The sequence below is a fragment of the Haliotis rubra genome, unplaced genomic scaffold (genome assembly GCF_003918875.1).
Source record: "Haliotis rubra isolate DU_JTF1 unplaced genomic scaffold, ASM391887v1 Scf50, whole genome shotgun sequence".
Taxonomy (NCBI): Eukaryota; Metazoa; Mollusca; class Gastropoda; order Lepetellida; family Haliotidae; genus Haliotis; species Haliotis rubra.
The window spans coordinates 1,574,007-1,594,421 of record NW_025767191.1 but is presented as its reverse complement, the minus strand read 5'-3'; the positions used below and the strand labels follow the sequence as shown (position 1 = coordinate 1,594,421).

Here is a 20,415-nt window from a genome sequence, read left to right as displayed (position 1 = left end):
AACAACTGACAGTGTAGACCCTGTTCCATGTTAAACAACTGACAGTGTAGAGTCTATGTCACGTTAAACAACTGACAATGTAGACCCTTTGTCATGTTAAACGATTGACAATGTAGATCCTGTTCCATGTTAAACAACTGACAGTGTAGACCCTATGTCATGTTAAACAACTGACAGTGTAGACCCTATGTCACGTTAAACAACTGACAGTGTAGACCCTATGTCACACTAAACAACTGACAGTGTAGACCCTATGTCATGTTAAACGATTGACAATGTAGACCCTTTGTCACGTTAAACAACTGACAGTATAGACCCTATGTCACGTTAAACAGCTGACAGTGTAGACCCTGTTCCATGTTAAACAACTGACAGTGTAGACCCTGTTCCATGTTAAACAACTGACAGTGTAGAGCCTATGTCACGTTAAACAACTGACAGTGTAGACCCTATGTCACGTTAAACAACTGACAGTGTAGACCCTATGTCACGTTAAACAACTGACAGTGTAGACCCTATGTCATGGTAAACAAATGACAGTGTAGACCCTATGTCATGTTAAATAACTGACAGTGTAGACCCTATGTCATGTTAAACAACTGACAGTGTAGACCCTTTGTCACGTTAAAGAACTGACAGTGTTGACCCTATGTCATGTTAAACGATTGACAATGTAGACCCTTTGTCACGTTAAACAACTGACAGTATAGACCCTGTTCCATGTTAAACAACTGACAGTGTAGAGCCTATGTCACGTTAAACAACTGACAGTGTAGACCCTTTGTCATGGTAAACGATTGACAATGTAGACCCTGTTCCATGTTAAACAACTGACAGTGTAGACCCTATGTCACGTTAAACAACTGACAGTGTAGACCCTATGTCACGTTAAACAACTGACAGTGTTGACCCTATGTCATGTTAAACAACTGACAGTGTAGACCCTATGTCACGTTAAACAACTGACAGTGTACACCCTATGTCATGTTAAACAACTGACAGTGTAGACCCTATGTCATGTTAAACAACTGACAGTGTAGACCCTATGTCACGTTAAACAACTGACAGTGTAGACCCTATGTCACGTTAAACAACTGACAGTGTAGACCCTATGTCACGTTAAACAACTGACAGTGTAGACCCTATGTCATGTTAAACAACTGACAATGTAGACCCTATGTCACGTTAAACAACTGACAGTGTAGACCCTATGTCATGTTAAACAACTGACAGTGTAGACCCTATGTCATGTTAAACAACTGACAGTGTAGACCCTATGTCACGTTAAACAACTGACAATGTAGACCCTATGTCACGTTAAACAACTGACAGTGTAGACCCTGTTCCATGTTAAACAACTGACAGTGTAGACCCTATGTCACGTTAAACAACTGACAGTGTGGACCCTATGTCATGTTAAACAACTGATACAGTGATTGTTATACCCTTGTCCAACAACTGATACTCGGAGACGATATTAGTGAGAGCGAATGTTCTGTCTTACCTGTTGTCGGGGATTGTTTGGCGAGTAGCCGGTGCTCTGGTCGTATCGAGATCTTAGGAAGGGCATCTCAGGGTCCGGAACATTGAGTTCTTTTGCGTATTTGTGGTCTTTCGGAATTGGGATGTTGAAGAACTCTCTCGGGCAGCCTGGTCTCTGGGAATCCATGATTTCTTCTACTACTTGTTGGCCTGGAGTAGACAACAGGAGACATGAAATCCAAGTATAACACACTGATCTTGAGAAGTACGATTTATATATATATATATATATTGAGGCGCAGAAACCCTAACTCTCCCTGTCTCAGGCTGAAGAGGGTGATGCTCGGCGTGCACCCTTATAAGTCACCATACTAAACACATTGCCCAATATTACAAGGGTACTTCCGTTTTTGAGGATAATTAACTTTTTGCAGTTTAGGGTGAGGGAGTGAGTGGGTTTAGTTTTACGCCACAATATTCCAGCTATATGGCGGCCAGTTAAGGGTGAAATGAAAGACACATTTACACGGGTATTTCTGATGACAGATGCATGGGAGCTAGGGATTTGCAATCAAAATACTTCAGGTCATGATTACCAAAAAATGTCATGAAAGCATTCCTTCTTCTCTCCGAGCCCAAGCCAATTGTTCCATTGTGTGCGGCGTCGCTGATGTCGAAGGGGTTTGGTCGAGTGGTGCCCGAGGGTTCGTACACACCGTCACTGTACTCTGTGGGGCTGCGCCGAAGGAGCTGGCCATCTGTACAAGACGAGGGGCTTTATTAGTTATGCATGATACAAGTCAAGTGGTATATTAGCTGTGTATAATACAAGGTCAAGTGTTGCATTAGGTGTGTATAATGTGTTTTAAATGTTCATAACACGTTGTATTACCATACAACTACTTACCTACAGCTGGTGTCACGAGTATATTACCATACAAACTGACTGCCTGACTGACTGACTGAGTTTGGTTTTACGCCGCTTTTAGCAATATTCCAGCAACATCACGGCGGGGAACACCAGAAATGGGCTTCACACATTGTACCCATGTGGGGATTCGAACCCGGGTCTTCGGCGTGACGAACCATACAAACACTTACCTACAGCTGGTGTCACGAGTATATTACAATACAACTACTTACCTACAGCTGGTGTCACGAGTATATTACCATACAAACACTTACCTACAGCTGGTGTCACGAGTATATTACAATACAACTACTTACCTACAGCTGGTGTCACGAGTATATTACCATACAACCACTTACCTACAGCTGGTGTCACGAGTATATTACCATACAACTACTTACCTACAGCTGGTGTCACGAGTATATTACCATACAACCACTTACCTACAGCTGGTGTCACGAGTATATTACCATACAACCACTTACCTTCAGCTGGTGTCACGAGTATATTACCATACAAACACTTACCTACAGCTGGTGTCACGAGTATATTACCATACAACCACTTACCTACAGCTGGTGTCACGAGTATATTACCATACAACTACTTACCTACAGCTGGTGTTACCAGTATATTACCATACAACTACTTACCTACAGCTGGTGTCACGAGTATATTACCATACAACCACTTACCTACAGCTGGTGTCACGAGTATATTACCATACAACCACTTACCTACAGCTGGTGTCACGAGTATATTACCATACAACTACTTACCTACAGCTGGTGTCACCAGTATGTTACCATACAACCACTTACCTACAGCTGGTGTCACGAGTATATTACCATACAACCACTTACCTACAGCTGGTGTCACGAGTATATTACTATACAACCACTTACCTACAGCTGGTGTCACGAGTATATTACCATACAAACACTTACCTACAGCTGGTGTCACGAGTATATTACCATACAACTACTTACCTACAGCTGGTGTCACGACACGAGTATATTACCATACAAACACTTACCTACAGCTGGTGTCACGAGAATATTACGATGCAACCGCTTACCTACAGCTGGTGTCACGAGTATATTACTATACAACCACTTACCTACAGCTGGTGTCACGAGTATATTACCATACAACCACTTACCTACAGCTGGTGGCACGAGTATATTACCATACAACCACTTACCTACAGCTGGTGTCACGAGTATATTACCATACAACCACTTACCTACAGCTGGTGGCACGAGTATATTACCATACAACCACTTACCTTCAGCTGGTGTCACGAGTATATTACCGTACAAACACTTACCTACAGCTGGTGTCACGAGTATATTACCATACAACCACTTACCTACAGCTGGTGTCACGAGTATATTACCATACAACTACTTACCTACAGCTGGTGTCACCAGTATATTACCATACAACTACTTACCTACATCTGGTGTCACGAGTATATTACCATACAACCACTTACCTACAGCTGGTGTCACGAGTATATTACCATACAACCACTTACCTACAGCTGGTGTCACGAGTATATTACCATACAAACACTTACCTACAGCTGGTGTCACGAGTATATTACCATACAACCACTTACCTACAGCTGGTGTCACGGTATATTACCATACAACCACTTACCTACAGCTGGTGTCACGAGTATATTACCATACGATACCTACAGCTGGTGTCACGGTATATTACCATACAAACACTTACCTACAGCTGGTGTCACGAGTATATTACCATACAACCACTTACCTACATCTGGTGTTAGGAGTATATTACCATACAACCACTTACCTACAGCTGGTGTCACGAGTATATTACCATACAACCACTTACCTACAGCTGGTGTCACGAGTATATTACTATACAACCACTTACCTACAGCTGGTGTCACGAGTATATTACCATACAACCACTTACCTACAGCTGGTGTCACGAGTATATTACCATATATACAACTACTTACCTACAGCTGGTGTCACGAGTATGTTACCATACAACCACTTACCTACAGCTGGTGTCACGAGTATATTACCATACAACCACTTACCTACAGCTGGTGTCACGAGTATATTACTATACAACCACTTACCTACAGCTGGTGTCACGAATATATTACAATACAAACACTTACCTACAGCTGGTGTCACGAGTATATTACCATACAACTACTTACCTACAGCTGGTGTCACGAGTATGTTACCATAGAACCACTTACCTACAGCTGGTGTCACGAGTATATTACCATACAACCACTTACCTACAGCTGGTGTCACGAGTATATTAGCATACAAACACTTACTTACAGCTGGTGTCACGAGTATATTACCATACAACCACTTACCTACAGCTGGTGTCACGAGTATATTACCATACAAACACTTACCTACAGCTGGTGTCACGAGTATATTACCATACAACTACTTACCTACAGCTGGTGTGACGAGTATGTTACCATACAACCACTTACCTACAGCTGGTGTCACGAGTATATTACCATACAACCACTTACCTACAGCTGGTGTCACGAGTATATTACCATACAAACACTTACCTACAGCTGGTGTCACGAGTATATTACCATACAACTACTTACCTACAGCTGGTGTCACCAGTATATTACCATACAAACACTTACCTACAGCTGGTGTCACGAGTATAGTACCATACAACCACTTACCTTCAGCTGGTGTCACGAGTATATTACCATACAACTACTTACCTACAGCTGGTGTCACAAGTATATTACCATACAACCACTTACCTACAGCTGGTGTCACGAGTATATTACCATACAACTACTTACCTGCAGCTGGTGTCACGAGTATATTACCATACAACCACTTACCTACATCTGGTGTTAGGAGTATATTACCATACAACCACTTACCTACATCTGGTGTTAAGGGTTAACTACTTACCCACAGCTCCCCAGTTTGGATGAAGAAGGTTGTTGTACCATCCGTCTGCGGGAGTCAGCTCAAACTCTGAAAATATAGATGTTCATAGGAAGCTGACACCTGATACGGTGTGTGAATGTATGCAAAGCGACAAGGTGCACTAATCTTTACATGATCACATGGTGCGGTAATGCAAGCAAGGAGACATGGTGCACTAATCTTTACATGAACACATGGTGCAGTAATGTATGCAAGGAGACAGGGTGTAGTAATGTATGCAAGGAAATATGGTGCACTAATCTTGACATGACCACTTGGTGCAGTAATGTATGCAAAGAGTCAGGGTGCACTAATCCTTACATGAACACGTGGTGCGGTAATGCATGTGTAGCAGGGCGTGGCGTCATCCCACAGATGGCATCCTTACCATGTCAGCTTGCTGACGGGGTTAACCTTTTGGTCATGTGGACAAGGCGTCCGACTTCTGATCAGAAGGTCCGTGGTTCGAATCCCAGCACGGGACTCGGAAATTTTATGGCCGCTACACATGCAAGAAGGCAGGGTGCACTAATCTTTACATGAACACGTGGTGCGGTAATGCATGCAAGGAGACAAGGTGCACTAATCCTCTTTACATGAACACATGGTGCAGTAATGTATGCAAGGAGACAGGGTGCACTAATCTGTACATGACCACATGGTGCAGTAATGTATGAATGGAGACAAGGTGCACTAATCCTCTTTACATGACCACATGGTGCAGTAATGTATGCAAGAAGGCAGGGTGTACTAATCTTTACATGAACACATGGTGCAGTAATGTATGAAAGGAGACAAGGTGCACTAATCCTCTTTACATGAACACATGGTGCAGTAATGTATGCAAGGAGACAGGGTGCACTAATCTGTACATGACCACATGGTGCAGTAATGTATGAAAGGAGACAGGGTGCACTAATCCTCTTTACATGACCACATGGTGCAGTAATGTATGCAAGAAGGCAGGGTGTACTAATCTTTACATGAACACATGGTGCAGTAATGTATGAAAGGAGACAAGGTGCACTAATCCTCTTTACATGAACACATGGTGCAGTAATGTATGCAAGGACACAGGGTGCACTAATCTGTACATGACCACATGGTGCAGTAATGTATGCAAGAAGGCAGGGTGCACTAATCTGTACATGAACTACTACTGCATGTAAGGACAAATGACACATTATAGTAAGCATGGGCACTCGGTGAACTAGTGGAACTCGGGGACAAGGTTCCTTAATATAAGTAGAATGGGTGCAGTAATTCAACCACGGAATGGGTGAATGAGTATAGTTGTACGCGCACTCAGCAATATTCCAGCAATATGGCGGCGGTCTGTAAATAATTGAGTTTGAATCAGTCAATCCAGTGATCAACAGCATGAGCATTGATCTACGCAATTGAGATACGATGACGTGTGTCAACCAAGTCAGCGAGCCTGACCACCCGATCCCGTTAGTCGCCTCTTACGACAAGACCACGGAAAGAAGATAAACCCGAGTGTTCTGTATGTGGATGGTATAAAGTATTTCAATGTATAGGTTCTGCTCTATGGTATAGTGCAGTATGTTATTCAATAATGGTGAAATGATATACGCAAATGAAAGTGTACACCATGTCTACAAGAACGTAACACTAATATTATGGAATTGACCTTATAATCTGATTTTGCTAATAAGGATTGTTCGATGTGCCGTAAAATCTACTTAATAGCATGTCGACCCGACGAATATAATACAGTAGCGATCGCCCACCTTCTTCGGAAGTTGTCAGGTTGCAAGACTGCGGACGCTCCATGTACATCTGTCCAGCTGTTGAAACAAGGAAGTAATACATGAAAGTAAGAATTTGGTTTGCATATTATTTATTATCAGTGTTTTAGGTGTAGATAGTCAACCTTTTGAAGCAGGAATATCATAATTTGCGATATGACGAACAAATATGGTACAAAATACAAGATATATTCTACGTGGTTATTTCGACACTCAAAGTAACAAGCAAGTAACTACAAAGCCTATAGTTCTGCTGGGATGACTGACAACGGGGAAATAACGGGTATATAGAACAGAAGGATAAACTGGACTGATGAACACATAACTACAAAGCCTATAGTTCTGCTGGGATGACTGACAACGGGGAAATAACGGGTATATAGAACAGAAGGATAAACTGGACTGATGAACACATAACTACAAGGCCTATAGTTCTGCTGGGATGAGTGACAACGGGGAAATAACGGGTATATAGTACAGAAGGATAAACTGGACTGATGAACACATAACTACAAGGCCTATAGTTCTGCTGGGTTGACTAACAACGGGGAAATATCGGGTATATAGTACAGAAGGATAAACTGGACTGATGAACACAAAACTACATAGCCTATAGTTCTGCTGGGATGAGTGAAAACGGGGAAATAACGGGTATATAGAACAGAAGGATAAACTGGACTGATGAACACATAACTACAAGGCCTATAGTTCTGCTGGGATGAGTGACAACGGGGAAATAACGGGTATTTTGTACAGAAGGATAAACTGGACTGATGAACACAATACTACAAAGCCTATAGTTCTGCCTGGTTGACTGACAACGGGGAAATAACGGGTATATAGTACAGAAGGATAAACTGGACTGATGAACACCGCACTACAAAACATATAGTTCTGCTGGGATGACTGACAACGGGGAAATAACGGGTATATAGTACAAGTGGATAAACTGGACTGATGAACACATAACTACAAGGCCTTTAGTTCTGCTGGGATGACTGACAACGGGGAAATAACGGGTATATAGTACAGAAGGATAAACTGGACTGATGAACACATAACTACAAGGCTTATAGTTCTGCGGGGATGACTGACAACGGGGAAATAACGGGTATATGGTACAGAAGGATAAACTGGACTGATGAACACATAACTACAAGGCTTATAGTTCTGCGGGGATGACTGACAACGGGGAAATAACGGATATATAGTACAGAAGGATAAACTGGACTGATGAGCACATAATTACAAGGCCTATAGTTCTGCTGGGATGACTGGCAACGGGGAAATAACGGGTATATCGTATCCCGGTATCAGGGGTTTTCGACGATGTAAGACAAAAACGTAATTTTTATCTGTAATATCATGTGACTTTTTAATTTTACTAACCTTTGGTGATAAAGGATATATTCATCTATTTCACACAAAAATATCAAGTGTTTCCTACAAAAATAAGGTTGATGACATCGTATCGGCGAAACTGTTGCCGTTCGCCACATCCGTGGATTTTGTATGGGTTTTCGACGATGAGCCATACTTTTGCTCCGCACTGCGAGGGATTGTTGTGATAACGTGGCTTTCTATTTAAATATTGCCTGTCACCAGCAGACGAATGATCTTACTAAATTTTCGCTTGCTATTTTTTGTTATAAAGGCAATTGATTTTGCATCTGAAGTGGTATTAACGATCTCGGGTAAATAATATTGATTTTTGTTTGCTTTTTAAACAACTTAACTTCCGGTTTTCAATTGTCAATAAAACTTCTCACGACAATGACTGGGCATCCGCCCTGCCGATGAAATTGCTTGTGCTAACCGATCGCCCACGTACTCCCCCGATATAGCGCCAGCAATGCAATCATCGAAAACACCAGAACGTCGAATTCAGCTCGCTTTGGGATAAACTGGACTGATGAATACAGTACTACAAAGCCTACAGTTCTGCTGGGACGACTGACAACGGGGAAATAACGGGTATATAGTACAAATCGATAAACTGGACTGATGAACACATAACTACAAAGCCTATAGTTCTGCTGGGATGACTGACAACGGGGAAATAACGGGTATATAGAACAGAAGGATAAACTGGACTGATGAACACATAACTACAAGGCCTATAGTTCTGCTTGGATGACTGGCAACGGGGAAATAACGGGTATATAGTACAAATGGATAAACTGGACTGATGAACACGTAACTACAAAGCCTATAGTTCTGCTGGGATGACTGACAACGGGGAAATAACGGGTATATAGAACAGAAGGATAAACTGGACTGATGAACACATAACTACAAGGCCTATAGTTCTGCTGGGATGAGTGACAACGGGGAAATAACGGGTATATAGTACAAGTGGATAAACTGGACTGATGAACACATAACTACAAGACCTATATAGTTCTGCGGGGATGACCGACAACGGGGAAATAACGGGTATATAGTACAGGAGGATAAACTGGACTGGACAGGCCCTATATTTCACTTGAACAGAGACTACTTAACAGTAGTTTTTATTGGACATAGATATCGATAGTTCAGATAACAAACAAACTAGGTTTAAATTTCACTTGGTTTGACTGAAACAAACAACAGAACAACACGGTCTATAATTCACCGTCTGGGGCAACAGAACAAGTTCTTTAGTTCAGCAAATTATATTAATGTGGACAACAACGAGTATTTCAAAGCATTTTCTGGATTTCTGTCTGATGCGGTCGGGAATTTATCCACTGCCATTTTGCTCTCCAGGCAGGTTCGCCTTCCACTGGACGGTCGTTTAAACACAAACTCAAAATCACGTTACCCTGTCACTTTCGCCGAAACGCTGATAACATATCTGTGTTGACCGGATGTTTATGTCCATGTTTATGAGTCTGTGTTCATGAAACGAGTAAAGCGCATCAATGTCTGAGGATCCGGTTACCGGAAGTTCGTGGAGGATGATGGCGTGTCAGACCTCGCTTATCGCGGGGAGAAACGATTTCAGTGAAGAATGACAGAGCTTCCTGTTCTCATTGGACAACTTGAAGTGTTCCGCTCGGACAGATACGAACATAGATGGGCTTCCCTCACTTTGGCTACAACGCTTTCCGTGAACATGACACGAAAACACAGTGTTGATTTACTTCATTGAAAGTCAGTTAGAATCGTGGAGTTTCACCCTTTAGGTTAATATTTGTTTCCTAGGTATACTCAATGTATTTATAAATGTTCAGCTGATATAATTTCCACATCAACCTTTCAAAATGAATTACGGAAACACAAGACAAGATGCTTGTGATGTGTTCTGATGGACACATTAAGGCAGACTGACAGTGACTTGTCATATAGATAGGGTCATAATCATCCAACATGGCGACCATAGTCCCGGCCTTACAACACCATGTACGTAGGGCAGATGCGATAGCACCGATAAACAACACTATATATTCCAAACTAAGCGGGCGCGCCATTTTATCACCTGTAAGGTAAATTCCACATAGTGACCTATTACCTCAACCATGGTCAGAGGTAATTCCACATAGAGCCAAGCCCTTCTATTTCTTTAACCATGGTGAGAGTTAACTCCACACAGAGACACGCCCTTCTATTACCTACACATGGCTAGTGCTAGCTCCACATGGAAGACACGCCCTTCTATTACCTACACATGGTTAGAGTTAGCTCCACATACTAACACGCCCTTCTATTACCTACACATGGTTAGAGTTAGCTCCACATACTAACACGCCCTTCTATTACCTACACATGGTTAGAGTTAGCTCCACATACTAACAAGCCCTTCTATTACCTACACATGGTTAGAGTTAGCACCACATGGAAGACACGCCCTTCTATTACCTACAAATGGTTAGAGTTAGCTCCACATGAAGGACACCCCATTCTATTACCTACACATGGTTAGAGTTAGCTCCACATGGAGGACACGCCCTTCTATTACCTACACATGGTTAGAGTTAGCTCCACATGGAGGACACGCCCTTCTATTACCTACACATGGTTAGAGTTAGCTCCACATACTAACAAGCCCTTCTATTACCTGCACATGGTTAGAGTTAGCTCCACATGGAAGACACGCCATTCTATTACCTACACATGGTTAGAGTTAGCTCCACATACTAACACGCCCTTCTATTACCTACACATGGTTAGAGTTAGCTCCACATGGAAGACACGCCATTCTATTACCTGACTAGAGTTAGCTCCACATGGAGGATTCGCCTTTCTACCAGCTTCACATGGTTAGAGTTAGCTCCACATAGAGACACGCCCTTCTATTACCTACACATGGTTAGAGTTAGCTCCACATGGACGACACGCCCTTATATTACCTACAAATGGTTAGAATTAGCTCCACATGGAGGACTCGCCCTTCTATTACCTGCACATGGTTAGAGTTAGCTCCACATGGAAGACACGCCCTTCTAATACCTGCACATCGTTAGAGTTAGCTCCACATGGACGACACGCCCTTCTATTACCTGCACATGGTTAGAGTTAGCTCCACATGGAGGACACGCCCTTCTATTACCTGCACATCGTTAGAGTTAGCTCCACATGGAGGACTCGCACCTTCTATTACCTACACATGGTTAGAGTTAGCTCCACATGGAAGACACGCCCTTCTATTACCTACACATCGTTAGAGTTAGCTCCACATGGAGGACTCGCCCTTCTATTACCTACACATGGTTAGAGTTAGCTCCACATGGAAGACACGCCCTTCTATTACCTGCACATCGTTAGAGTTAGCTCCACATGGAGGACTCGCCCTTCTATTACCTACACATGGTTAGAGTTAGCTCCACATGGAAGACACGCCCTTCTATTACCTACACATGGTTAGAGTTAGCTCCACATGGAGGACACGCCCTTCTATTACCAACACATGCTTAGAGTTAGCTCCACATGGAGGACACGCCCTTCTATTACCTGCACATGGTTAGAGTTAGCTCCACATGGAGGACACGCCCTTCTATTACCTACACATGGTTAGAGTTAGCTCCACATGGAGGACACGCCCTTCTATTACCTACACATGGTTAGAGTTAGCTCCACATGGAGGACACGCCCTTCTATTACCTGCACATGGTTAGAGTTAGCTCCACATGGAGGACACGCCCTTCTATTACCTACACATGGTTAGAGTTAGCTCCACATGGAGGACACGCCCTTCTATTACCTACACATGGTTAGAGTTAGCTCCACATGGAGGACGCGCCCTTCTATTACCTACACATGGTTAGAGTTAGCTCCACATGGAGGACACGCCCTTCTATTACCTACACATCGTTAGAGTTAGCTCCACATGGAGGACACGCCCTTCTATTACCAACACATGGTTAGAGTTAGCTCCACATGGAGGACACGCCCTTCTATTACCTACACATGGTTAGAGTTAGCTCCACATGGAGGACACGCCCTTCTATTACCTACACATGGTTAGAGTTAGCTCCACATGGAGGACACACCCTTCTATTACCTGCACATGGTTAGAGTTAGCTCCACATGGAGGACACGCCCTTCTATTACCTACACATCGTTAGAGTTAGCTCCACATGGAGGACACGCCCTTCTATTACCTACACATGGTTAGAGTTAGCTCAACATACTAACACGCCCTTGTGTTACCAACAAATGGTTAGAGTTAGCTCCACACAGAGACACGCCCTTCTATTACCTACACATGGTTAGAGTTAGCTCCACACAGAGACGCGCCATTCTATTACCTACACATTGTTAGAGTTAGCTCAACATACTAATACGCCCTTCTATTACCAACACATGGTTAGAATTAGCTCCACACAGAGACGCGCCCTTCTGTTACCTACACATGGCTAGAGTTAGCTCCACATGGAAGACACGCCCTTCTATTACCTACATATGGTTAGAATTAGCTCCACATAGCGTCGCGCCCTTCTATTACCTACACATGGTTAGAGTTAGCTCCACATGGAAGACACGCCCTTCTATTACCTACACATTGTTAGAGTTAGCTCAACATACTAACACGCCCTTCTGTTACCTACACATGGTTAGAGTTAGCTCCACATGGAGGACACGCCTTTCTACCAGCTACACATGGTTAGAGTTAGCTCCACATAGAGACACGCCCTTCTATTTACCTACACATGGTTAGAGTTAGCTCCACATAGAGACACGCCCTTCTATTTACCTACACATGGTTAGAATTAGCTCCACACAGAGACGCGCCCTTCTATTACCTACAAATGGTTAAAGTTAGCTCCACATAGAGACACGCCCTTCTATTACCTACACATGTTTAGAGTTAGCTCTACTTGGAGGACAATCCCTTCTACTATACATTTATATATATATTTGTAGGTTTAGTTCAACGTTCAGCCAGAATTATGTAGACATTTAGACGCATCCTTCTATTACATACGTACTGATCGGAGTGTTTGATAAATTTCAACAGTTGATCGTTCTGATGACAGCTTAGGGGGATTATGGAAACATTTATGCATGAAATGAGATTTTATCTGATCCAATTCACTTTGCATAATATGTTTATAAGTATCGTCACTTATACTTCCGTGTTTTGTTTGTTTGTTTGCAGTATCAGGTTTCTATGTTTTGATTTATGCATGAGAAGCAGGAATATGTATACCACGAGCACCTGACAGCAGCACAGCCTACATCGTTCACCAACCTATTTCTTGGTAAATAACTTTAAAAACATTACTGACTTCAACAATCATCGACCCAAGCTTATTTTGCTTTCTACACAAGCATTGAGACAGCCATAAATGGTTGTATTTATCATTTTCACAATGGCAGTTAGATACCAATTGTGCATTATATATATGTTTAAAAGTGTTGATTGGAAACATTATGTTTCAACTTTTGGACTGAGCTGAGTGTTTCCTGACTGAACCGATCCTGCTGATCTGGTGATAGTTAGAAGATAAAGCTACTCTGTTTTCAATTTTGCGGTCCTCTATCGTTGATTTAAGACCGCTAAATTAAACATTTATCGGTCTTAAATCAACGATAAATGGCCGCAAAATTGAAAACAGAGTAGCTTTATCTTCATTCTAGCACGACTGATAAGCGTTTTAAAACCGAACTGTTTGGCGCGCAAGAACACAAGGCGCAAAGGGGCCTTTTCCCTTGATTTCGCTTGGAATCGTCCCGTTGAGGGACAGGTTGTGTAATGAACAAAATAATACATTTTCAACAACATAAATGCTATATTTCAGGAACCAGTATGCTTGTATTTGTAACAAGTAGCATACATAAATAAAAAAAATACAGTTTATACTGTGAGCAAGTACAATTATTTGATTTTTCTCCCCTACTGTATGACAATCGACTCGCCCAAATGCAAGCCGTGAACTCGCTAAGTTTAGTCGCCGCTAACTTTATTCACGGAAATAATTGTTGATAACCACCCTACTATTCCCAATTTGGAAAAGACCTGACATGCCACGTTTTATGTGGGATACACGGAGAGTGGAAGTGGGAGGACTGGTCATTACGGCCGGGACGGAAGCGGTAATGTTAGGACGTATGGGCCGACGTGTGTTGTCGACGTCAACACACGTAGATCTGGACCCGCTTTGAATATACTGCCGCTTTTGCGCTGCTGACGGATTTTCTAGCTTCGTAGTTTCTTCACTGGGATTAGGGTGAAGACATTCTTCTTCAAACCATTCGCCTTTTACTTCAAAAACACCAAAGATGCTGCCGAGATAGAAATTGCTGATGTCCGACATGTTAGGGTCAACGAGTTCGTTGTATTCATACGCGGTGAATCGGTCACTTTAATTAGCGGTCCTTAAACTGTCATTTAAGTACGGTTTTGATGAGCTCTCAGCCAATCAGAATCGAGTATCACACATTGTCGTGCTAGAATGAATGTTTCATGGCTGACCCTGGTCAAGTTTGGCGTCCTGTATTACCAATGGGTGTCCCATGACGTATGTGGGGTCCGCACCTTGCACCACATGTTGTATGGTAGTGTCTATTGCTCAATATTCCACCATCTTTTCCTCATGAATTCCCCCATCTGTTCCTTAAACTATTCCTCAAACCCATCATCAATCAATTCCTGAAACACCCGCCCAGCTCTTCCTCCATCTATTCCTCCGTTCGTTCACGTGCTCCTCCAGCTATTCCTCAATCTGTTGCTCCATCCGGGTAACCATCATCTATTCTCCTCTATCTATTCCTCAATATGTTGCTCCACCCGGGTATTCATCATCTATTCTCCTCCAGCTATCCCTCAATCTGTTGCTCCGTCCGGGTATCCATTACCTATTCTCCTCCATATATTCCTCAATCTGTTGTTTCACTTGAGTATTCATCACCTATTCTCCTCCATATATTCTTCAATCTGTTGGTCAACCCGGGTATCCATCACCTATTCTCCTCCATATATTCCTCAATCTGTTGGTCCACCCGGGTATCCATCATCTATTCTCCTCCATATATTCTTCAATCTGTTGGTCAACCCGGGTATCCATCACCTATTCTCCTCCATCTATTCCTAAATCTGTTCCTCCACCCGGGTATCCATCATCTATTCGCCTCCATCTATTCCTCAATCTGTTGGTCAACCCGGGTATCCATCACCTATTCTCCTCCATATATTCCTCAATCGGTTCCTCCACCCGGGTATCCATCACCTATTCTCCTCCATCTATTCCTCAATCGGTTCCTCCACCCGGGTATCCATCATCTATTCTCCTCCATCTATTCCTCAATCTGTTGGTCCACCCGGGTATCCATCACCTATTCTCCTCCATATATTCTTCAATCTGTTGGTCAACCCGGGTATCCATCACCTATTCTCCTCCATCTATTCCTCAATCTGTTGGTCCACCCAGGTATCCATCACACATTCTCCTCCATATATTCTTCAATCTGTTGGTCCACCCGGGTATCCATCACCTATTCTCCTCCATATATTCTTCAATCTGTTGGTCAACCCGGGTATCCATCACCTATTCTCCTCCATCTATTCCTCAATCTGTTGGTCCACCCAGGTATCCATCACACATTCTCCTCCATATATTCTTCAATCTGTTGGTCAACCCGGGTATCCATCACCTATTCTCCTCCATCTATTCCTCAATCTGTTGGTCAACCCGGGTATCCATCACCTATTCTCCTCCATATATTCCTCAATCTGTTGGTCAACCCGGGTATCCATCACCTATTCTCCTCCATATATTCCTCAATCTGTTGGTCCACCCGGGTAATCATCACTTATTCTACTCTATCTATTCCTCAATCTGTTGTTCCACCCAGGAATCTACCATCTATTTTCCTCCATCTATTCCTAAATCTGTTGTTCCCCCGGTTATCTATCATCTATTCTCCTCCATCTATTCCTCTATATATTCATTTATCATATCGTCTATCTATTCCTCGTACACTATTCATCTAATCCACATTCATCCAGTCATTATACATTCATCCACCTATCAGTCCAAACATTCCACTAGTTTTTACTCCACTTTTTCCTACATTTGTTTAGTCTCCTATTTCTGTATTGTGTGTGTTATCTGTTTGCTGTTAATCTACACTGCAGAGCGTTATCTGTTCGCAAATCAGAGAAAGCAGGAAGTGACAAAAATGTGTTTAGCAAGGCGTACAGTCACTGTGCTGAAACGCACAACCCCTGACGTATGCTGGCGTATTGTGGCCCAGTGAACAAAAACACTTGATCACTCAGCTTTGAGAAAGGCAAGGTTAATGGATGTCAACTTCTTTATTGTGAATAACACGACGTTTCGGAGGAGCATGCATACACTCCGAAACGTCGTGTTATTCACAATAAAGAAGTTATTCACCTGATGAAGGAGCATTCATACACTCTGAAACGTCGTGTTATTCACAATAAAGAAGTAATTCACCTGATGAAGGAGCATTCATACACTCCGAAAAGTCGTGTTATTCACAATAAAGAAGTTATTCACCTGATGAAGGAGCATTCATACACTCCGAAACGTCGTGTTATTCACAATAAAGAAGTTATTCACCTGATGAAGGAGCATGCATACCTCCGAAACGTCGTGTTTATTCATAATAAAGAAGTTATTCACCTGATGAAGGAGCATTCATACACTCCAAAACGTCGTGTTATTCACAATAAAGAAGTTATTCACCTGATGAAGGAGCATTCATACACTCAAACGTCGTGTTATTCACAATAAAGAAGTTATTCACCTGATGAAGGAGCATTCATACACTCCGAAACGTCGTGTTATTCACAATAAAGAAGTTATTCACCTGATGAAGGAGCATGCATACACTCCGAAACGTCGTGTTATTCACAATAAAGAAGTTATTCACCTGATGAAGGAGCATTTCATACACCAAACGTCGTGTTATTCACAATAAAGAAGTTATTCACCTGATGAAGGAGCATTCATACACTCCGAAACGTCGTGTTATTCACAATAAAGAAGTTATTCACCTGATGAAGGAGCATTCATACACCAAACGTCGTGTTATTCACAATAAAGAAGTTATTCACCTGATGAAGGAGCATTCATACACTCCAAACGTCGTGTTATTCACAATAAAGAAGTTATTCACCTGATGAAGGAGCATTCATACACTCAAACGTCGTGTTATTCACAATAAAGAAGTTATTCACCTGATGAAGGAGCATGCATACATATTCAAACGAATTCACGTGCGGTTATTCACAATAAAGAAGTTATTCACCTGATGAAGGAGCATTCATACACCAAACGTCGTGTTATTCACAATAAAGAAGTTATTCACCTGATGAAGGAGCATGCATACACTCAAACGTCGTGTTATTCACAATAAAGAAGTTATTCACCTGATGAAGGCATGCATACACATACACGTCGAAACGTCGTGTTATTCACAATAAAGAAGTTATTCACCTGATGAAGGAGCATGCATACACTCCGAAACGTCGTGTTATTCACAATAAAGAAGTTATTCACCTGATGAAGGAGCATTCATACACTCCGAAACGTCGTGTTATTCACAATAAAGAAGTTATTCACCTGATGAAGGAGCATGCATACACTCCGAAACGTCGTGTTATTCACAATAAAGAAGTTATTCACCTGATGAAGGAGCATTCATACACTCCGAAACGTCGTGTTATTCACAATAAAGAAGTAATTCACCTGATGAAGGAGCATTCATACACTCCGAAACGTCGTGTTATTCACAATAAAGAAGTTATTCACCTGATGAAGGAGCATTCATACACTCCGAAACGTCGTGTTATTCACAATAAAGAAGTTATTCACCTGATGAAGGAGCATTCATACACTCTGAAACGTCGTGTTATTCACAATAAAGAAGTAATTCACCTGATGAAGGAGCATTCATACACTCCGAAACGTCGTGTTATTCACAATAAAGAAGTTATTCACCTGATGAAGGAGCATTCATACACTCCGAAACGTCGTGTTATTCACAATAAAGAAGTTATTCACCTGATGAAGGAGCATTCATACACTCCGAAACGTCGTATTTTTCACAATAAAGAAGTAATTCACCTGATGAAGGAGCATGCATACACTCCGAAACGTCGTGTTATTCATAATAAAGAAGTTATTCACCTGATGAAGGAGCATTCATACACTCCGAAACGTCGTGTTATTCACAATAAAGAAGTTATTCACCTGATGAAGGAGCATGCATACACTCCGAAACGTCGTGTTATTCACAATAAAGAAGTTATTCACCTGATGAAGGAGCATGCATACACTCCGAAACGTCGTGTTATTCACAATAAAGAAGTTATTCACCTGATGAAGGAGCATGCATACACTCCGAAACGTCGTGTTATTCACAATAAAGAAGTTATTCACCTGATGAAGGAGCATGCATACACCCCGAAACGTCGTGTTATTCACAATAAAGAAGTTGACATCCATAAATCTCGCTTTTCTTATGTATTCCACTTTTAAATACCCTTCAGAGATATGATCAGCTTTGAGACAAGAGAAAAAAGTTCAGTTTAACTGATTGTATGTATTCACTTGAGATACTACATGAAAACACGATAAATATAATTCCTGTTATTGAATTGTGATATAAACAGCACCATTTTGCAGCGTCAAAACCAGCTATATGACTTAAAGAATCTCCGTTGCAGAGTATATACGTTGGCATAAACGAATATAACCTGGTATTATATGATAGGGATGGGGCAAAGGTGTTCAGTCACAGTTTCTTTTCTGTTACATGTTCTGATAGTGAGGGACATTTTCCGAGGCTGTTTCTAATTATGGGTGAAAAAAAACATACAGCGATACTCGACACAGAGTTATGAATACGATCAATGCCAGCGAGAACGGAAGTACGCAATCTCTACACCATTTGCAGCGTAGACATGCAAGACAAGACAAGCGCCTACCGGAAACTAACGTTGGCAAGGTATCTCACAACAGAAGCCACCCTCCATTGTACAGCAATTACGAACACTCAGTTTGTGTGTGTGCGTGCCTAGCGTTGCATAACACTCGATAGTGAAGTGTACCCCGAACAATCGCAATACTTGGTATAAACAGCGTCAATATTGTTAGAATAACGCACATAGAAGCTATGCCGTCTACCGTGAAAAGGTCGTACCCCTTTAATTGCTGCAATAAAGACAGGTTTAACATTCACAAACAGATTTGTCATTCACCTTGAACAATCACGTTTTTTTTATACCCCGAAGTGTTTGAGTAGGAACGGGACGGGTACATCACACACGATAGATTTAGACCTTGAGACAGTTGACGTATACCTGTTTCGTAGGTTCTAAAATCAATTAGAACGTTGTTTCATCAGGGTTGTCCCTAGCCCGTTCCCTATCGGTGTGGATGTATCAAAATCTCCCCAGCTTAAGAGTAATTGTATAAAAAAGTATATATTAAATAATGGACGTACCGCTTTTTCCAAGGAACACATACACCCAGAGCAGCATTATCTTCCCTGACATGGTGGAGCCGGAGATGGGTGGCGAGCTGACATACAGCCCTGGTATGTCCTTCTGACGGAGTTTGTAGCAAGCAGGAAGTAAATTACTTTGAAACTCATACCCCACGTGACATGTTACATATGCATGTACAGCGACAGAGTTTTCATCTATATGTACTGAGTATGTACTAAAGTATGTGATTGTGTGAGCTACACACCAGGGCGTGTCTCCCAACGTAGAAGGGGACACGGGTACTCGCGGGGCTGGTGGGTTGTTCAGGAATACCTGACATCGTAATTTACTTACCAGGACTGTTTTTGTCTATGTTTCGGTGGTGTCAAGGTC

The 20,415-nt window shown here is 42.1% G+C and overlaps 1 protein-coding gene across 1 annotated transcript in view; it reads right to left on the bottom strand.

The window, feature by feature from the left end:
- LOC124291870 (dual oxidase 2-like) overlaps positions 1-20,176 on the bottom strand; it is a 52,332-nt gene extending 32,156 nt beyond the window's left edge. Inside the window, exons 1-5 of the mRNA XM_046728936.1 lie at positions 20,040-20,176; positions 7,119-7,175; positions 5,347-5,412; positions 2,079-2,240; positions 1,505-1,692 (exon numbers count right to left, since the gene is read on the bottom strand). Of these exons, the coding sequence (XP_046584892.1) occupies positions 1,505-1,692; positions 2,079-2,240; positions 5,347-5,412; positions 7,119-7,175; positions 20,040-20,091 (525 nt within the window). The 5' untranslated portion in view covers positions 20,092-20,176. The remainder of the gene's footprint in view (positions 1-1,504; positions 1,693-2,078; positions 2,241-5,346; positions 5,413-7,118; positions 7,176-20,039) is intronic.
- Between the last annotated feature and the right edge of the window lie 239 nt (positions 20,177-20,415).